The sequence below is a fragment of the Lepus europaeus genome, chromosome 8 (genome assembly GCF_033115175.1).
Source record: "Lepus europaeus isolate LE1 chromosome 8, mLepTim1.pri, whole genome shotgun sequence".
Classification (NCBI taxonomy): Eukaryota; Metazoa; Chordata; class Mammalia; order Lagomorpha; family Leporidae; genus Lepus; species Lepus europaeus.
Genome location: NC_084834.1, coordinates 834,754 through 854,223, shown reverse-complemented (window position 1 = coordinate 854,223; position 19,470 = coordinate 834,754). Strand labels below are relative to the sequence as shown.

Below are 19,470 nucleotides of genomic sequence, written 5' to 3'. Positions count from 1 at the left end.
CACACATTTGGCCGGCGCCGTGGCTCACTAGGCTAATCCTCCGCCTGCGGTGCTGGCACCCCGGGTTCTAGTCCCAGTTGGGGCACTGGATTCTGTCCTGGTAGCTCCTTTTCCAGTCTAGCTCTTTGCTGTGGCCCGGGAAGGCAGTGGAGGATGGCCCAAGTCCTTAGGCCCTGCACCTGCATGGGAGACCAGGAGGAAGCACCTGGCTCCTGGCTTCGGATCGGCGCAGCGCACCGGCCATAGCAGCCATTTGGGGGGTGAACCAACGGAAGGAAGACCTTTCTCTCTCTCTCTGTCTCTCTCTTCTCTCACTGTCTAACTCTGCCTGTCCAAAAAAAAAAAAAAAAAAAAAAAAAAAAAAAACACCAAAAACGCACATTTACAAAATGTTTAAAATGACACATTTTATATTGCATACATTTTACCACAATTAAAAAGTGTTGTTGTTTTAACTCTACATTATTTTACATATTTATAAAAGCAGGAGAAGTGAAAAAAAGGATAACTAAATACCCGAGGCAGTCTTTGAATCTTCTCTTCTTCATAAATATTATCATCAAACTTTCTTACTTTGACTTGATCCATTCAAATCCTCACTCCTGCCACAACGGCTGGTGTTCCTGGAGTTCTGTCTGTGTGCCAGGCACCGGTACCTCTTGCTTTCCATGGATTTTCTTGTTTATTCCAACAACCTTGAGGTGGTGCTATTACGGCTTGTATTTTACAGAAGGAACTAATGCTTAGGGTAACAAATGGCTCAAGGTCACATACCCAGTGAGTGATGAAATCAGGACTCAGATGGAAGCCTGTCTGACCAAAATCCTGTGCTCTTGGCCAAGTGCTACACTGCTTCTCAGCACAATTTGCCAATCTACTTGGTGCTGTTGTGAGCACCAGGGCTGGTCTGGATTGGAATGGGTCAGGCTAACAGAACACCACAGAATGTGCGAATTGGCACTGGTACTTACAGTTTAATAAGGCTGTGCAGTCCTCGAAAAGCATGGGTGGATATGGATCTAATCCTATTGTTTTGCAGGCACCTGTGAAAATTAAAACCGAAAATATGATAAAACAGAACTTTAGCTTTGCAAGATGCAAGAGTTTGGTAGTAATTGTAGCATACATGTGAGGTACATAATGCTGCTGCTGCTTCTTTTTTTTTTTTTTTTTGGGCAGGCAGAGTGGACAGTGAGAGAGAGAGACAGAGAGAAAGGTCTTCCTTTTTGCCGTTGGTTCACCCTCCAATGGCCACTGCGGCCAGCGTACTGCGCTGATCCGAAGCCAGGAGCCAGGTGCTTCTCCTGGTCTCCCATGGGGTGCAGGGCCCAAGCACTTGGGCCATCCTCCACTGCCTTCCCGGGACACAGCAGAGAGCTGGCCTGGAAGAGGAGCAACCGGGACAGAATCCGGCGCCCCAACCGGGACTAGAATCCGGTGTGCCGGCGCCGCGAGGTGGAGGATTAGCCTGTTGAGCCACGGTGCCAGCCTCATAATGCTTCTTAAAGTGGTTAAGTGATAAATTTTATATTATGTGTGGGTTTCAATGATCACAATTGAAAAATTGCAAAATGGGAAATATAATAAAATAATTTAGTATCAGGTGAATGTGATAACCACTACACTATGGAAACTATAATAAAATAATTTAGTGAAGTTGGTTATCATGTCATTTTATTTTGCCTTTAAATTCATGTATGATTAGGCTAGATTTATTAACTTAGAAATTCCAGTTTATTTAGAAATTATGAGGGAGAAGAGATGAAAGTTAAAATTACTATTTAAATGTTCCAGGAATAAAGCTTTAGTGCACAGTAAAGCACTCACTAATCAAACACACCCAGAAGCCAGACTTTTCAACATTTCCTGAGATAATTCTTGAAATCTGTAAGTGCTTGACACAGTGCTGGCCGAACTATAAGTAAAGGGTGTTTTTAATGTGCCACACAATATTCCATGTTAGCTGCAAGTCTGCTAAGCAAGTTAACTTCAAAACTTCAATTTTATTGTTTTGAAACTCCATGCCTTTCTTCAAGAAGAAATATAGAGGCGAAAGAGAAAAATATAAATGAAAATAATTGGTACTAGAGGAATCTAAGTTAGAATGGAATGGCATGGCAAGAATGCAGGCTTTTATAGTTACATAAAGCAATACCAAATTCTGATCTCCAGTTAACTGGAGGTAGAAGGAAACATATCAGAGAAGAAGACTGTACCACGTGCACCTGTGTAAGGCTCTGTATGTCTATGTGTAACTGTCCCAGGTAGTCAGGAATGATAAAGGAAGGACTTTATGCCTGCGTTCTTGTTGGAATGCAGGTCCCACTGGCCTTTAATGTGTCTTGAAGTTTTTATATATATATATATATATATATATATATATATATATATACATACATATATATATATACACACACACACACATATATATACATATATATATTTATACCTGTAATTTACTATAAATTTTAGGAGCTAAAAGGGAGAAACAATATCAATGAAGTTTCAATTAATTAGAAATTTTGACTAAAAGAGATTTCCTATTTTCCAACATGCAGGAAATCTAACTTGTAAAATGTAATATGAAATTTATTCTGTACCCGACCATTTCACCACATACTGTCAGCCTAATCACATGGTAGACAGTTCATCTTCTTCACTATATACAGAAGGACTTTTAAAATATTTCCATTTTAAAGATTTTATTTATTTATTTGACAGAGTTACAGACAGTGAAAGAGAGACAGAGAGAAAGGTCTTCGTTCCGTTGGTTCACTCCCCTAATGGCTGCAACGGCCCAAGCTGTGCCGATCCGAAGCCAGGAGCCAAGAACTCCTTCCGGGTCTCCCATGTGGGTGCAGGGGCCCAAGCACTTGGGCCACCTTTTACTGCTATCCCAGGCTACAGCAGAGAGCTGGACTGGAAAAGGAGCAACCGGGACTAGAACCGGCTCCCATACGGCGCTGCAGGTAGAGGATTAACTTACTGTGCCACAGCGCTGGCCCCCATACAGAAGGACTTTTACATGCATTTATCTGTTTTTAAATGTTGCAAAGATCTGATAATCAAGAAACTGTATTGCATGGAGGTTTAGCCACGCTATACTTTAAATAACCAATGGGAACCTTTCTTTTTCTTAACTAATCAGGCTATGTTGATCATTTTTTTACTTGGAACAAACTGACTGCTCAAGAATTAATTCAATGTTCATTGTGCAAAAATGCTAAACTACTGTGATATATTGATATATATACCTGAGTTCTTTTTTTTTTTTTTTTGACAGACAGAGTGGATAGTGAGAGAGAGAGACAGAGATAAAGGTCTTCCTTTTTGCCATTGGTTCACCCTCAAATGGCCGCCACAGCTGGCGCATCTCGCTGATTGGAAGCCAGGAACCAGGTGCTTCTCCTGGTCTCCCATGCGGGTGCAGGGCCCAAGGACTTGGGCCATCCTCCACTGCCTTCCTGGGCCATAGCAGAGAGTTGGCCTGGAAGAGGGGCAACTGGGATAGAATCCGGCACCCCAAGCGGGACTAGAACCCGGTGTGCCGGCGCTGCAAGGCGGAGGATTAGCCTGTTAAGCCATGGCGCCGGCCTTATACCTGAGTTTTTATATTTAGTTTTGTGGTTTGGTAATAAAAAGTTTTAAATAACAAGATAATAAAAGGAAGATAAAAAGGAAAACCACTAAGGGAAGGTATTTGTAATATATCTGACACAATTCTCTGTATAGACTAAAGAACTATTGACATTAGAATGAGACACATACATACATACACAAATTTGTTTTCAAACCTCTTTTAAACATGTGGACATAAGGTGGTGCTACAGGTCAGGAAAATTCTTCAGACTCCAACCATCAGGAAATAAAATAAGGAACTATCCCCTTGAAGTTTCTGTACTAGAACTTTTGAAAAACTTTTCTTTGTTGATTGATAAAGTTCAGAAGTTCTGTCAAGTCATTTTCATTGTGATTTTTACTTTCAAATGTGAAATACAGGGAGAGGGAGGGTGGAAGGGAAGATCGTTGTGTTCTTAGAATTGTACCTATAAACTACAGTGTTAAAAATTAAAATTAAGGGGCCGGCGCTGTGGCGCAGCGGGTTAATGCCCTGACCTGAAGTGTCGGCATCCCATATGGGTGCCGGTTCGAGACCCAGCTGCTCCACTTCTGATCCAGCTCTCTGCTATGGCCTGGGAAAGCAGTAGAGGATGGCCCCAGTCCTTGGGCCCCTGTACCCACCTGGGAGACCTGGAAGAAGCTCTTGGCTCCTGGCTTCGGATCTGTGCAGCTCTGGCCATTGCGGCCATCTGGGGGAGTGAACCAGCGGATGGAAGACCTCTCTCTCTCTCTCTCTCCTTCTCTCTCTGTGTAATTCTTTCAAATAAATATCTCTTTAAAAAATTAAAAATAAAAAATATATTGTTCTGTAGATTATCTGGGTTTTCAGCACATTTCGTTGAATGAAGTGGGTTAATTTTTTTTTTCTGATACTGCTCTATTTCCTGCTGTTATATTAAATAATGTGCAAACATGTATTTATGTACCAGATTTTTCTAGCATAGAGCCAAAATTAAAACAGTACAGTATGAATATGAAATAAAGAATTCTGAGATATTTCAAAGATAATGTGATTTAGAGACCGAGTATCTAAACCCAGCAATCCAGTCACATGACAATATGATTTAGTCATTAATTAGGCATGAATAGCAGGTAAATATCACCTGGGACATAGTGCATTTTGCGAGTACATACAAGGCCCTAAATGGAAGGGAAGTGAGTGTGTCAGATACCACGTGAGGTTAAAATAAAACCAACCCTTCAAGCAGGTGTGAGATGGAATCAAGTTCCCAGACAACATGCTCAGAGTATTCCAACCACGACTTGCTATGTCAGGTCAAGACTGAATTTGTGAACATACGGAAGACAATCCTTTACTTTGTAATCTTGATGGCAGATCTGGCAAAAGACAACTACATCTTTCTCTCTGATGGGCACTGAGGTTATGCGTGCTGGAATAACGCTGAGTACCAGCTGTGAGCATTTCCATTGTAGGGGTGCTAGCAGGTGGATTCACAACACACGGGCTCTGGTTGCTTTGAAGACAGGTATCTGAGGTTTTATAGAATGGCTGTTAGAACTACTCGGAGAAACGTGTTATTGGAGGTCTTGAGCTAACAGTTAAGTAATTCCTTGAAGCAGGGTTAGACTTAAGCAGTGGTGCAGCGTTTTGGTCTACAGGGAAGTGGGAAGAAACAGATTCGCCTGAAGATGCTGGTTAACCTTAATCACAGGAATACATGTTTTCCTTACAGCTTCTGAAGATCATGGTACTTCTTGAAGCCATCAGGAGGAAGCTTGCTTAGTAAGTTCCACTGAAGTGACCTGAAATAAATACAAGTTTTTGTTCTTACTTAAAACCTTTTCCCTTTACTTTTAAACTATAATAGTGTAAAAACTATAAGATGAATTACTTTAGTGTTAGCCTTCAGGAAACATTTTACTAAATGATGCTACTCACATACTCAGCATCATCTGAATTAGGTCTAACACTTGATTTTATGTGATTCAAGTAGTCATCTTTTCTTAAGCTTAGGTTACAAAATCCTAACTGTAACAAAAATTTAAAACTTTAAATTGGGAAAATTGGTTTTTCAATTATGCTCCCCTTTTCTATTTTCATTTAAAAACATTAGACAGGATCTTCATTTTTGAATAACAATAAAATGGTGTCTTCTCTTTAAGGGATAGCAAAGCACTTAGGTAGTTTCATGGTCTTCAATATTTTATTGCTTGTATTCTATCACCTGATAATTAATCATTAAGGAAGCCTTCAGTATACATATGTATATCTTGTACCATCTTTACACAATAAATGATCCCATTTCAATTCCCGATAAATTGTATATAAAGATTTTCTCATATTACAATTTAGTAAGCAGATTGACAAGATCAGATCCACATAACTGTGTTTGCATTGGAAAGGCCCCAAATCTTAAACATTTTTAGAAAGGCAGTATAATGTAGTGGAAACAAAATAAAGCAAGCAAGCAAAAAACTACAACCAATGTAGCTGGGGTCTGCTGCATGAACCGCACGTAACCTTTCCAAGTTAATCTCCTCAACTGTGAAAGGGATTTGGACCAGATGATCTCCACTAAGTGATGCTATTGTTAGCAATTTCTTTATATAGTATGTTGGAGCAATAGACTACACTGTCTGGAGGTTAACTTAACCCAGTGCCATATAATTGACACATGAGCGATGGACTGCATGGTCTGGAGATTAACTTAATTCAATGACTTATCACAGGCTAGGTTTTGGGCCAGTGGTGGTGTTTAGACTTGCTAATGAATTTTTCTAAAAGAAAGATACTTTCTTAGACTCCCCAGGACACATTTTTGGAGTCCAATGTGAGAAACATAATCTAGAAGACCATGCATCTCTATTGGGGCATAAATTGATTCTTAAGGGTGTGAAAAAACAATCTTTCTTTAAAAGTGTTTTAAATAGGGATGGATGTAGACATATTCAGTATTAAATTTCCACAGGAAGGGACAAATAGAAAAATATCTAGGGGCCGGCGCCATGGCACAGTAGGTTAATCCTCCACTTGAAGCACCAGCATCCCACGTGGGCACTGGTTCTAGTCCCGGCTGCTCCTCTTCCAATTCAGCTCTCTGCTGTGGCCTGGGAAAGCAGCAGAATTTGGCCCAAGTCCTTGGGTCCCTGCACCCCTACATGGGAGACCGGGAAAACACACCTGGCTCCTGATCAGCACAGCTCCGGCTATAGTGGCCAGTTGGGGAGTGAACCAACGGACGGAAGACCTTTCTGTTTCTCCCTCTCACTGTCTGTAACTCTACCTCTCAAATAAATAAATGAAATCTTAAAAAAAAAAAAAAGAAAAATATCTATATAGGTTTTTGGAGGAGGGGTACAAAAATGAAAAGAAGGAAGGCTAAGAAACTCTGGTTTTGACTATCCAGGCCAGTCATGCAATGATTTTTTTTTTTAAATGAATAAATGATTCTTCTTGAAATCACTCAGCTGCTGGGTTGTCACCAAATATTCTTTTCTTCCTTGCATTATTGGCTCATCAAAAATCCCTTTTATACTAATAATTCTCATCTGGTTTAGATATCAAATTCTTCTTTCTGCCCTATTTAAATGTTTGTATGGAAGTATTAAGCATTTGGGTTTCATTTAAGGTAATTGGTGAAAGTGTAGTGTATCCTTAAAAATGTGCTAATTGGTAAATTTTCTCAACAAACATATATTGAATGCCTGCAGCTTACACTTTGAAAGAAAAGAAAATGTTCCTGTCTTTTTAAAAAATATATTATTTATTTGAGAGGTGGAGTTATAGACAGTGAGAGGTAGAGACAAGAGAGAGGTCTTCCTTCCATTGGTTCGTTCTCCAGATGGCTGCAACGGCCGAAGCCTGGAGCCAGGTGGTTCCTCCTGGTCTCCTATGTGGGTATAGGGGCCCAAGCACTTGGGCCATCCTCCACTGCCTTCCCAGGCCATAGCAGAGAGCTGGATTGGAAGAGGGGCAACCGGGATAAGAATCCGGTGTCCATGTGGGATGCCGGCACCACAGGTGGAGGATTAACCTACTGTGCCACGGTGCTGGCCTCATAGCCATAGTTTTTATAAACAAAACTCTTACTACTAACACCAAGTACTGTCAGTGATTAAATTCCAAGATCTTACAGACAATTCTGAAATGGGCAAAGCTAATATTTAGCGAACCCAAACATTGTGTAAATAATCTTAGCTATCTGGGTATGCCTGTTTTGTTCACTAGCATGTATGTGAAATATCCTTAAGAACAATCAACAGACATCACCTGGATGATTAACTTCTTTGATCCTTTACTTCTATTTGTGACATTTTCCTGTAATAGTTCCAACTCAAAATCTGAAAGAACTCAGTAATAAAATTCAATATTTACTCTTTCAGTGTGTTTGCTGTAAAGCCCAGAGTTTTTTCCCTACTGAACAAACAGACTGGGATGAGCTGTGAGGCCAAGCCAGTGCTCTGCAGAGAAAAGTATGAATGGACAACTGGAATCAAGCAGCTTGACATGCTATATTTTCATGGAAAACTTCTCAGCCTTCTTCTTACAAATGCAGATGAACTGTTGATCTGAAATTGAAAAATACTCCTGACCCTGGAGCCCTAATCTTCCCACTGACTGCCATCAGCTCTCACATCCTCGATTGTGCTTAGACATAGGGTGGAAGCCGTAGATCCTCTTTGACTCGTTCTGTTCCTTTGCCTCTTGTAGCTAGTCCTCCAAGGGGATCTGTCCTGTTTGTCTCTTTATGCTACTGGTGGAAAACTGGTGGTCCACAGGCCTGCACACATCTCTTTATGTACTATGTATAAATAACACATGTGTTGGGCCAGAAAAGTTTTTAAAAATTCCATTAGAATTATTTCAATTCAGTTAATCATTCTCTCTCTGGGGGGATCACACTGTCTCTAGTTAGCCATCACATTATCCCTTTCCATTTCTCCAGCTTTCTCCGTCTGTTCCTTTCTTTTACAGAGGTTAGTTGAACTGTTAAGAATGATTGTGAATTTTACATGTGGGAAAATGGAAAACGAGATTGGCAGCATAAGGGCAGTCTTTGATTTCGATTTTCGGGTCACTTGATATAAGCAGTAGGAATGATCATTTTCTTTGAAAATAGAGTGAAACTATAATGAATTCTTATACCCAACAATTCCAGTTAGAATTTAAATTGTAAAAACCACTCCTCAGAGAAACCTTAGGCACTTTTCTGGGATTACTGTTTTTTTCCAATAGCACTAATTAGTATGAAAAAGAGCTGTTGTGAGGCAAGGAGCAGATGGAAGGCTGGAGGCCTTTCTTCTGTCTTTAGTGCAGGTTGGAAATTTACCTCCACTGGTTTACTTTGCCAGTGTTCTCAGGCTGCTATCAAATGGGGAAACCTGCCAGATTCTGTGGATCTGATGGCACAGTACCTACAGGAACACCAAGGTGCAGCTCCTCCCGCCCTTAATTCTCAAGCATTAGAGTTGCTGTTATGTGGTTTGCTTTGGAAAAGGCAAGACTTGCCAACACTGTAGAATCAAGAACCACTTCTATTTGTCTTAATACACCCAAAAGTCAGAGCTACAAGGCACTGGGACACTGGAATGAGAAGAAAAAGGCTCAGCAAAAATACTGAATTAAAATATCCATCCTCCACTGACTTCTTTTTTGAAAGTTTCAGTCAAATATGATGGTTTGTGCTGCTGAAGTTCTGCTGAATTCAAGTTATACTAAAAACCAATAAGTACAAGCACTACAAATCGACAAGCCACTTATTAAATAATTTTCTTTTACATACACATATGTGAATTATCTAGAAAAAATATCAATATTTCTGAGAAAAAGGTGATTTACAAGAGTTAGATTTTAAACATGAAATTCTGGGAATATTTTGCCCAATTTATTCTATTTGTTTTCTTTTTTGTATTTATCCATAAGAACATATTAAAGTTTATGTCCTATAAATTCTAAAATAGCTTTTTCAGTATGTCCAATAAAAACTCTATGTAATAGTTTGTATAACAATCCTTTTTCTCAGTAGCACATACAATTGATGGCATCTTGTGTATAGAGAAAATACGGTGATACTAAATGCTTTATAGGATTATAATGAAGGGTTACATAAATGAACATATGGAAGAATTTAATGTAGAGCCTGGCATTTAATAAATGCAAAAAATAAGCAATTGTTGTAATGACATCATCTTTGAAGCTAGAACGTATTTTTAATAACGGTACAGTCTTAGCTAGGATACAGTTTTACAGGTACTGTTCTGGCTGTAAGGAAGCCATTCTTTTCTACTTACATTTGTGTCACATTTGAAGAAACTGATGGAACAGCTCGTAAATTGGTTTCATCACAGTCAAGATGTAGACCTTGGCAAACACATTGCCCGGGCACAGAACCAACTACTGAGTAAAGAGGGGGTGGTGAGTGAGGATGAGAGTTGGGGATAAGGAAGAGGAGGATAATGAAAAGAGAAATGAAAAGCTATGAGAAAATTATTTAATACAAATATATGTTGTGTCTTAACCTAAGCAGTTGGGCAAAGCTTTAAATTAAGGCTCTGAAAGTTGCTTTTGACTGAAACTTGAAATAATGCTAGAACATTAGCATTTGGAAACATACACAATCACCAGCCCGTGCCTTTTATAAAATAGCAGATCACCCTTCTCAACTTGTTGCAAAAGGAATGAAATCATCTGTTGTTATATCGGGAAAGGGAGATGTGGTAGGGTGTGATGGGGTTCAGTGTTCCTACCTAAACTTCTATTTGGAGAGCAAGTACTTATTAATAGCATAAGTAAAACCTTGAATGGAGGACTGAGTCAGTTTTAACCAGGAAATGGGAATGAACATGTTTTTCTGCACAGTCTTTCTGTTTTCACTGATTCAGGTGTCGGGAAGAGAATGAATGGGGTGTGTACCTTTGGGCATCTTGTGGGGCTGTAGTGAAAGTCTTGATGGGATTTCACGTACCTAAAGTCTATCAGAAACTGGCAATTGTGTGTTCACGTAGCTAAGCAATGTAATGTGATTATCATTCATGTCATTACTGTGATTCCTATTGGATGGAATGTGGACAGTTACCCAGAGCAGCCAGAATGCTGCCCCTGCCCATCTCCTTTCGGAGCCCTGAGATCTCCAGCAAGGGTTAGAGACTCCGAGGTCGACAGGGACCCGGTAAAGTGGGTGTGACTGCGTTTGGATGTCCCAGTGGAATGGCTGCACCAAAACAGGAACCTGTGTGGCCAGGCCTATTGACTTCCTCAAAAAAGCCAGAATCACAATGCTTTCTATTGAAAACATCATAGGACAAAGTCAATTTTCCATGAGTATTTTCTGCCTACAGTTCCCAGTTTCTGACCTTTGTGGTGAAGCTTGCACAGTGGGCAAGTGTGTCAGAGGTCAAGTAGCCTCCTGTGGATGAGCCTCAGTGAGCCCAGCTGCTACAGCCTCTGAGTGGGTCAGGACCCACGCTCAGACACGGCAGGGCAGGTGTTCTCCCTCTCCTCCCGAGTAACTCGCAAGACTCCTCGACAGGGTTGTAAGGGCTCAGGATCATAACTTTGATTTGGTGTTTTATGTAAACAGAGTATTTGCCAAGAACTTTTACAACAGTTTTATAGTTGTTAAGTACTCATTTTGGTTATGCAGCTTTGAAAATGGACTCTCAAAGTCATACCTAATACATGAGTGTGTGTGTATTGTGGGGATGGGAGGCGGAAGCTTGAGATGGAAGAGAAGGTCGTGAGAAGGAGAGACACGGAAGGAAGGCAATGAACATCAGTGAAGTCAGCATTAATGCTTTCTCTTCTGCATAGACTGAATTAACATAACCCATGTGTGTTGATTACAGGGTTGTCTGTAATAAGGGAAATGGAAAATGACATAAATACCCAACAATAAAGTGATTGAATAAATTATGTCCCTTACAAAATAGGAAATTATGTATTTTAAAATGTTTGTAATAACATGGATACCTTATTATGCTAAAACACCAACAGAAAATTTGATGAAAATGGTTTGTATATGAAATTTCAGCTATGTTAAAATAAAAGAAATGGTGAGTTATGTTGGTAGCCTCCTAGTGGTAAAATTATGGTTTAGCAACAATTCTTAACAAATACTTTAAGTTTAAACTTTGTTAAAGATATTGTTTTGCATGTTATTTCTCAAGTGGTAATTTTAAAAATGTGAATTCCTCATGTGCTTTCATCTAGTCAAAAATGGTTGTGAGCCACTCTGTTCGATTCTTAAAGAATCCCTATAATAATCTGATTTAAATAAAGTGGCATCATAGGAAACTTAAGTTTCACCCCCAGATTTTACACTACCCATTATTTTTTACACTGCTTTCAAGTTTGAAAGATATTTAATTATTAATCACAAGCCCCCAAATTGTTTTTAAAGAAGTCAAATTAAGAATTATATGTTTGGGGCCAACACCGTGGCTCACTTGGTTAATCCTCCACCTGCAGCGCCGGCATCCCATATGGGTGCCGGGTTCTAGTCCTGGTTGCTCTTCTTCCAGTCCAGCTCTCTGCTGTGGCCTGGGAAGGCAGTGGAGGATGGCCCAAGTGCTTGGGTGCCTGCACCCCATGGGAGACCAGGAAGAAGCACCTGCCTCCTGGCTTCAGAACGGCACAATGCCGGCCATAGCAGCCATTTGGGGGGTGAACCAATGGCAAAGGAAGACCTTTCTCTCTGTCTCTGTCTCTCTCTCTCTCACTATCTATATCTCTACCTGTCAAATAAATAAATAAAAAAAAAGAATTATATCTTTGGGGCTGGGCATCTGACATAATGGTTAAGATGCCCCTTAGGATGCCTGCATCCCATATTGAAGTACCTGCGTTAGAGTCCTGGGTCTGCGTGCAGTTCTAACTTCCTGATAATATCATCCTGTGCACCCTGGGAGGCAGCAGGGGATGTTTCAAGTATGTGGGTCCCTATCACCTAAGTGGGAGACCCAGACTGATTTCCAGGCTTCTGGTCTTAGCCTGGCCCAGTCCCAGGTTTTGCAAACATTTGGAGAGTAAACCAGTGGATGGGGGATCTTTCTCTGTACCTTTCAAATAAAAAATAAAAGTAAATAACATATTTGTTCTTTATTAAGTTCTGATGAAAACAATTACTCCTGTGATTTGGATACATTATGTATTGTGTAGATCTGTTCTTCAGAAGTGATTCTATTTGTGACACATTCCTTTCAGAGTGCAAAATCAGGCAAAAATTAATTTCTCTAGCTGGTCTGATCTATTTTCCCCCATTTGTTTATTTTTGCTTTATAAACAAGATGATGAAATTTATTTTCCCTTCCTGACCTAATGGTTACAAAATTCTGAACTCATCTTCGGATGTTTTCACCGCATTTCTCTCAGTCAGGGTTTTCTCATGTGATTTTCCCTGCCATTTCCATTCACCACCTAACTTCTGTCTTGCAGAATAAAAACAATATATGAGCAAAGAAAAGGAAAACTATGTTTTGAGATAACATGGCTTAGTTCACTATGTTTTCATGCATTCTATCAGCAGTTTAATTATATTTGCTGATTTCTGTCATTCCTGAAAGTTTTAGTTTTTTAGTGATCCTGTCATTTGTTCCCAGTCCTCTGGGAGGCAGGTGTGGTGCAAGGCGTAGCTGAACAACCTATGGCACTCAGCAAAAAGATGAGTGTTCTCTCACACTGAGGATTCCGAGTAGTTTTAAAAATTAATCCCATCGGAGTAGTGACGACAAAATATTAAAAATTTAAAAGCTACACTTTATAATTTATGGCAGTATGTTAAAGAAAAAACACAATAAAATGTTCCTTCCCAATCCCTGTGTTTTAACCAAGGTTTTGAAAAGCTAAGGTTGGAATTATAGCTCTAAGGTGCAGACTTATAATGCATAATTTATTAAAGTAGATTCAACTGATTTGAAAGGAATTATTTTATGTAACTTCCTGACCTTAAATACTATAGACTTAATCCTGAAGTTGATGCTTCCATACTTCTTCCAAGTTTTTGTTAAGAGTTTGGTATGTGACTATATGCAGCAGGTTGCAATAGTTAAGGCGCTCATAGCTCTAAAGTACAGTTTAAACGCCAGAAGAATTTTCCCTTGCAAACATTACCATCCAGACAGATTCTCAGCTGTTCTATTTCACCAGCTTCCTTCACCTCAGACTATGCTGGTTGTGAAAAGGGAGCTCAAATGAAGAAGCTGCTTGACTGACTGCTGTTCGCTTTGTTTCTGACACCTGACATGATTTCTCTTTTACACTTACTATCCCGCAGTCATCTTCGTATAAAATCCCCAAATTAAGACTTCATCTCTAGTGCAATTTGCAAGTATAAAACTATAATTACCCTTTTTTTCCTTTTCAGTGCTGAATCCAACTTTTAAAAACATGAACTCATTGAAAAGGAGACTTAAAGGATCTGATTACTTACGGCGGCATTCGGGTGTTTTTGCCTTCAAGAGATGTGTGGGAAGCATTTTGTAGCGATGGGCAAAATACTTATCAAATTGCAGAGGCCATCCACTGTTGTCTTCTAAAAAAACCCAGAAAGTGGAGAAATTCAAGATGATGAAAATATTCTGTTGCATTGCGGGGAAAAATTTGGTCTTCCCTTTAAAATAAGCCAGTGAGTCTGAAACTTACTGAGTATCACCTGGGGATTCTCTTTAAATGTAAATTTCTGGCTGCTCACCTGGAGATACAGATTGCTGGCCTCTGTGAAGGAGCCCTAGTCTGCATTTAAGAAAATGGGAAGGGAAAGAGGGAGGGAGGGAGAGGGGGGAGAGTGGGGGGAGGGGGAGGGGGAGAGGGAGGGAGGGAGGGAGAGAGTGGGGGGAGGGGGAGAGGGTGGGAGAGAGAGTGGGAGAGAAGCAGAGAGAGGGGGAGAGAGGGAGGGAGAGAGGGAGGGAGAGGAAGGGAGCGGGAGGGGGAGGGGGAGAGAGAGAAAGAGCATTTTCCACCTGCTGGTTCACTCCCCAAATGACAATAGCTAGGGCTGGGCCAGGCTGAATCCAGGAGCCAGGAACTCCACCCTTGTCTCTCCCTTGGGTGGCAGGGGCCCAAGCGCTTGAGCCATCACCTGCTGTTTCCCAGAAATCATCAGCAGCTTTCTGGACTGGAAGTGCAAGAGCCAGGATGGAATTAGGAACTCTGACACGGGATGCAGAGATCCCATGTGGCATTGTACCCGCTGTGCCAAGTGTTCACCCTTCATTTCTTTTCTTTTAAAGGCACCACAATATTCAAAGTGATGATTATTCTGTGTTCATATATATTTTCTCATCTATATTTTCTGATTTTTATTTTAAACTTCCACATCACCTTAAGAAAGAACCAACAAGACCCAGAGGATCTTCAAGGAGGTGGGGGAGAAGATAGTTTTTTTCTCACAAAATTCCTCACAATCTTCTGGTTAAGTAGTTTTAAACAGAGAAGACAAGGAAGCCAAGCGTGGGGTGGGATGGACAAGGGAATGGGGATGCAGGGCTTTGCTCTCTTGGAGGTCTTTGGCCTTGAGCAAAGCCTTCCATCTCTCTCTCTTTTTGACAGGCAGAGTGGACAGTGAGAGAGAGAGAGAGAGAAAGGTCTTCCTTTGCCATTGGTTCACCCTCCAATGGCCGCCGTGGATCCGAAGCCAGGAGCCAGGTGCTTCTCCCAAGGACCTGGGCCATCCTCCACTGCCTTCCCAGGCCACAGCAGAGAGCTGGACTGGAAGAGGAGCAAGCGGGACAGAATCTGGCACCCCAACCGGGACTAGAACCTGGGGTGCCGGCGCCGCAGGTGGAGGATTAGCTTATTGAGCCATGGTGCCGGCCCTCTCTCTTAAAAGATTTGTTTATTTATTTGAAAGGTAAAGTTACAACTAGAGAGAGGAAGGGAGGGAGGGAAGGAGGGGAAAGGGGGAGAGAAGGAGAAGGAGGGAGAGAGGGAGAGAGGGAGGGAGGGGGAGGGAGAGAGAGAGAGAGAGGTCAATCTTCTATCAGTTGGTTGCACTCCCCAAAAGCCTGCAATGGCCAGGGCTGGGCCAGGCTGAAGCCAGGATCCTGGAACTCCATTCAGGTCTCCCGCATGGATGACAGGGGCCTAGATATTGGGGCCATCTTCTGCTGCTTTCCCAGCACATTAGCAGGGAGCTGGCTTGGAAGTCCAGTAGCCAGGACTTAAACCAGCACTCAAATGAAATGCCAGGGTCGCAGGTGCTGGCTTAACCTACTGTGACCTCATCCTCTTACATCTTTTTGCATCACCTCTACATTTTCTTCCAAATGGTGACAGGACTCTTTTAGGATGCCCAAATACACAGAGGGAGGAGGGAGACAGAGGGGGAGAGAAGAGGAGAGAGGGGGGGAGAGGGAGAGGGAGAGAGAGATACTATTTCTGTACATTAGTGTTAAATTATACATGGATTTTTATATATAATTATTTCTGCCATACTCAGCATAGTCTTTGGGTGGCCTTAGACTAACTCAGTTCTCCCCTCTTCCTTGTTAACTCTCAAGAAAAACCAGAGTAGGAGTTATAATGGCTATTCTAGATCTTTAAAGGATTTTTGACTAAAGAAATCAAGAGACTCTGGGACCAGCCTTGTTTTCTGTCTCCAGAAGGGACTGGAGAGAAGACTCTCCAGGGTGGAAACTTCAGATAGGGTACAGCTCTGTGTGACCTAGCTGGATTTGAAGGTTTTAGCACCCATGCTGCCACTGTAAAATGGGACTCTCATAGTTTATAGCACCCAGTGACAAAACACACACACACACACACAGATTATGTCACTTCTGGCTTCCTGGAGGCTGGACTATGGCAAAGTGGTTGCAGAGATAAATCATGAGAATGGAAATAAGAAATGTTAAGTGTTGCAGGGTGGTTCAGGAAAAATTAAAGAAAGAAAACCACAGGCTCAGGGTTTTACATTCAGTCTACAAAAATTCAGACAACCAGGGATTTTCCTCGACTGCCCTAAGATAATCTTCTATCTCCAGTGGCCTTAGGTCAGGATTGATGTAGCCCCAATTCACATTCACTTAAAATCTGATCAGTCGGCTAAGTTACATCCTAAGCCGAATTCACGTTTTGCCATTTATTTTAAGCAAACGCTAGAATACGGATTTGGAAAGAGGGGGACTTTGTGAATTGTGCTGGGACGTGTGTGTGTGTCCAGTTGATCTGAGGACCCTAAATCTCCATCCGACTGAACCCTTGGGTGAACAGGGCAGCTCCCTTTTCCCATGTGATGAGAGTAGTGGTAGTTCGTGTGAAGATGTGCTGTTACTTTACTTGGGGTAAGTAAGCTGTCATCTCTCTCCCCTCAGGCCCTTCCATTCCCATACTTGTTGTTTCCAGTGTATTACAGTCAGAATCAGTTCCCAATGCACCGCAGAAGACAAGTGTGAAGTTGGACTAGAAAGAGAAGACTGACATACCAAAAATTCACTATTTTACATAGGCAGAAACATGGGGAAATCACGAGGGAATAGTTTCTAAGAGTGATGGGCCAGCAGGCAGGATTTAACTCTAGATTGGGAAAAGCTAATCAACATGATTAGATATCCTCATAGTTTCTGGATTTGGTGTGCAAGTTCAAGCAGTAGTCTGCTGCACTGTTTACTGAAATCTGAGCTCATTGTTAGCCTAGGCTGAATGAAGTTGAGGGGAAAATGTGAATGGACCAAAGGGGTAAATTATGTGGGACACGGTCATTGCATTGTACAGCTGCAAAGGGCCCATGGCTGAGTATAGTAGACTGGCTCAGTCAGCCGCCATCTGACCCCATGCCCTGTGCATGTTCTTGTAGAGTGGAGACAATGCATCACTTCTTTATGGCTAGGATCTGGATGCCCTGGTAGATCCTGGTTGGTGGAAGAGAGGTGTAAGGTCATTTCCCTCTTGCTGTGTCTAAAAGAGAGACATGGTATTGAGGCTCCACTGTGGCAGTGGCTGTGTGTTTCAGGCATTACCAGCATTATGGGTCAAGTGGCTTTCTGGGGCAGGAGGCATATGGCTGGCCATGGCAGTGGCTGCAGTACCAGTTTCTGGAGTATGGTGATGGTGGTATGTGCTTTTGAATCTAATGGCATCAATGCTCCCACTCTTCCAAGTTGTTTGGGAATTTTGCAAATACTCTAGATGTTTAATACATCTAGGCATTTAATACATCTAGAGCGGTTTCCAGCTCTTGCTTTAGACCCCGATAGATCCAGGGACTGATTGAGTGAGTGACTGGATTAAAATATGCTTGAGAGGCTGGTGCTGTGGTATAATGAGTTAAGTTGAATCCTGCGACCCTGGTATTCAATTTGAGTGCTGGTTCAAGTCCTGGCTGCTGGACTTCCAAGCCAGCTCCCTGCTAATGTGCTGGGAAAGCAGCAGAAGTTGGCCCCAGTATCTGTGCCCCTGCCACCCATGTGGGAGACCTAGATGAAGCTGCTGGCTCTTGGCTTTGGCCTGGCCCTGTGCTGGACGCTAAGGCCATCCGGGGAGTGAAACAGTGGATGGAAGGTCTCTGTCTCTCTCTCTAATTGTGACTTTCAAATAAACAAACAAGTCTTCAAGAAGATGTGGTTATGTAACTGGACACTTAGTTAATTTGGGGAGCTCAAGTGGAGTCTCACGGAAGCCAACAAAGAGGTGCACTTTTCCTGAACCCATGAGTTCCGGGTGTTTCGTTCTGTGGTCCTACTGCAGCATGTTGGTGACCCCTGTCTGCATTTTCTTGCATCTTCCCTGGGGTTCTGGAGGTGGGGCCAGGAGCCTGACAAATGCTCCGCTGAGCTCTGAGTCATCTGTTTGTTCCTTGGACGTCAGGCTTTGATGCTTAAGGCACCGGGACCCCAGCTCTCCTTCCTGGTTTGTCAGAGCTTCCTGACTTCTTGCCAAGTTTTTACTTTAATAAACTTGGTCCATACCTTTTATTTATTTGAGAGGGTCACATATACACCACAGAAACACACACACGTGTGCCTACAGAAATGAGATTGAGAAAGAGAGTGAAACAGAGGGAATCTGAGTGAGTGAGTGTGCACTCCCATCTGCTGGTTCACTCTCCAAATGCCTGCAACGGCCAGGGCTGGGCCAGGCCAAAGCTGGGTACCTGGAGGTCAATCTGGGTGTCCCACACGGGTGGCAGAGACCTAAATACTTGAGCAATCACTCCCACCTCTCCGTGTCTGCACTAGCAGGAAGCTAGAGGAAGCAACTGCAGCCAGGTGTTGAACCCAGGCTTCATGATGTTGGACAAGAGCACCCTAAATAGTGTCTTAAACATGAGGCCAAGGCCCACCCTTTGGTTCATATCTGCAGGTATATGTAATCCCCTGTATTTTACCAGAGACATCAAATGCTCATATAATATTTAGCACCTACAGAATCTACTATGCTGTATGAGGTACTTTATTATACCCTTGTACTAACCCTACTTGGTCATTACTATAATCTTCAATTACAGATGGAAGAACTGATTCTGAGAAGTTCCAGAATCTGACTATGAAACAGAATTGTTGGCCAGCGCCGCAGCTCACTAGGTTAATCCTCTACCTGTAGCGCCGGCACCCCGGGTTCTAGTCCCGGTCGGGGCACTGGATTCTGTCCCGGTTGCTCCTCTTCCAGGCCAGCTCTCTGCTATGGCCCGGGAAGGCAGTGGAGGATGGCCCAAGTGCTTGGGCCCTGCACCCCATGGGAGACCAGGAGGAAGCGCCTGGCTCCTGGCTTCGGATCGGCGTGGCGTGCCAGCCGCAGCAGCCATTTGGGGGGTGAACCAACGGAAGGAAGACCTTTCTCTCTGTCTCCCTCTCTCACTAACACTGCCTGTCAAAAAAAAAAAAAAAAAGAAAGAAACAGAATTATCAAAAATAACTTGGTTATTAACTATGAAAGAGTTATCACAGATAACTAGGAGA

At 42.2% G+C, this 19,470-nt stretch overlaps 1 protein-coding gene across 1 annotated transcript in view; it reads right to left on the bottom strand.

The window, feature by feature from the left end:
* Window positions 1-19,470, bottom strand: part of RXFP1 (relaxin family peptide receptor 1) — a 97,719-nt gene that overhangs the window by 38,966 nt on the left and 39,283 nt on the right. Inside the window, exons 2-5 of the mRNA XM_062198985.1 lie at window positions 14,010-14,111; window positions 9,874-9,976; window positions 5,314-5,385; window positions 972-1,043 (exon numbers count right to left, since the gene is read on the bottom strand). Coding sequence (XP_062054969.1) covers window positions 972-1,043; window positions 5,314-5,385; window positions 9,874-9,976; window positions 14,010-14,055 — 293 coding nt within the window. The 5' untranslated portion in view covers window positions 14,056-14,111. The remainder of the gene's footprint in view (window positions 1-971; window positions 1,044-5,313; window positions 5,386-9,873; window positions 9,977-14,009; window positions 14,112-19,470) is intronic.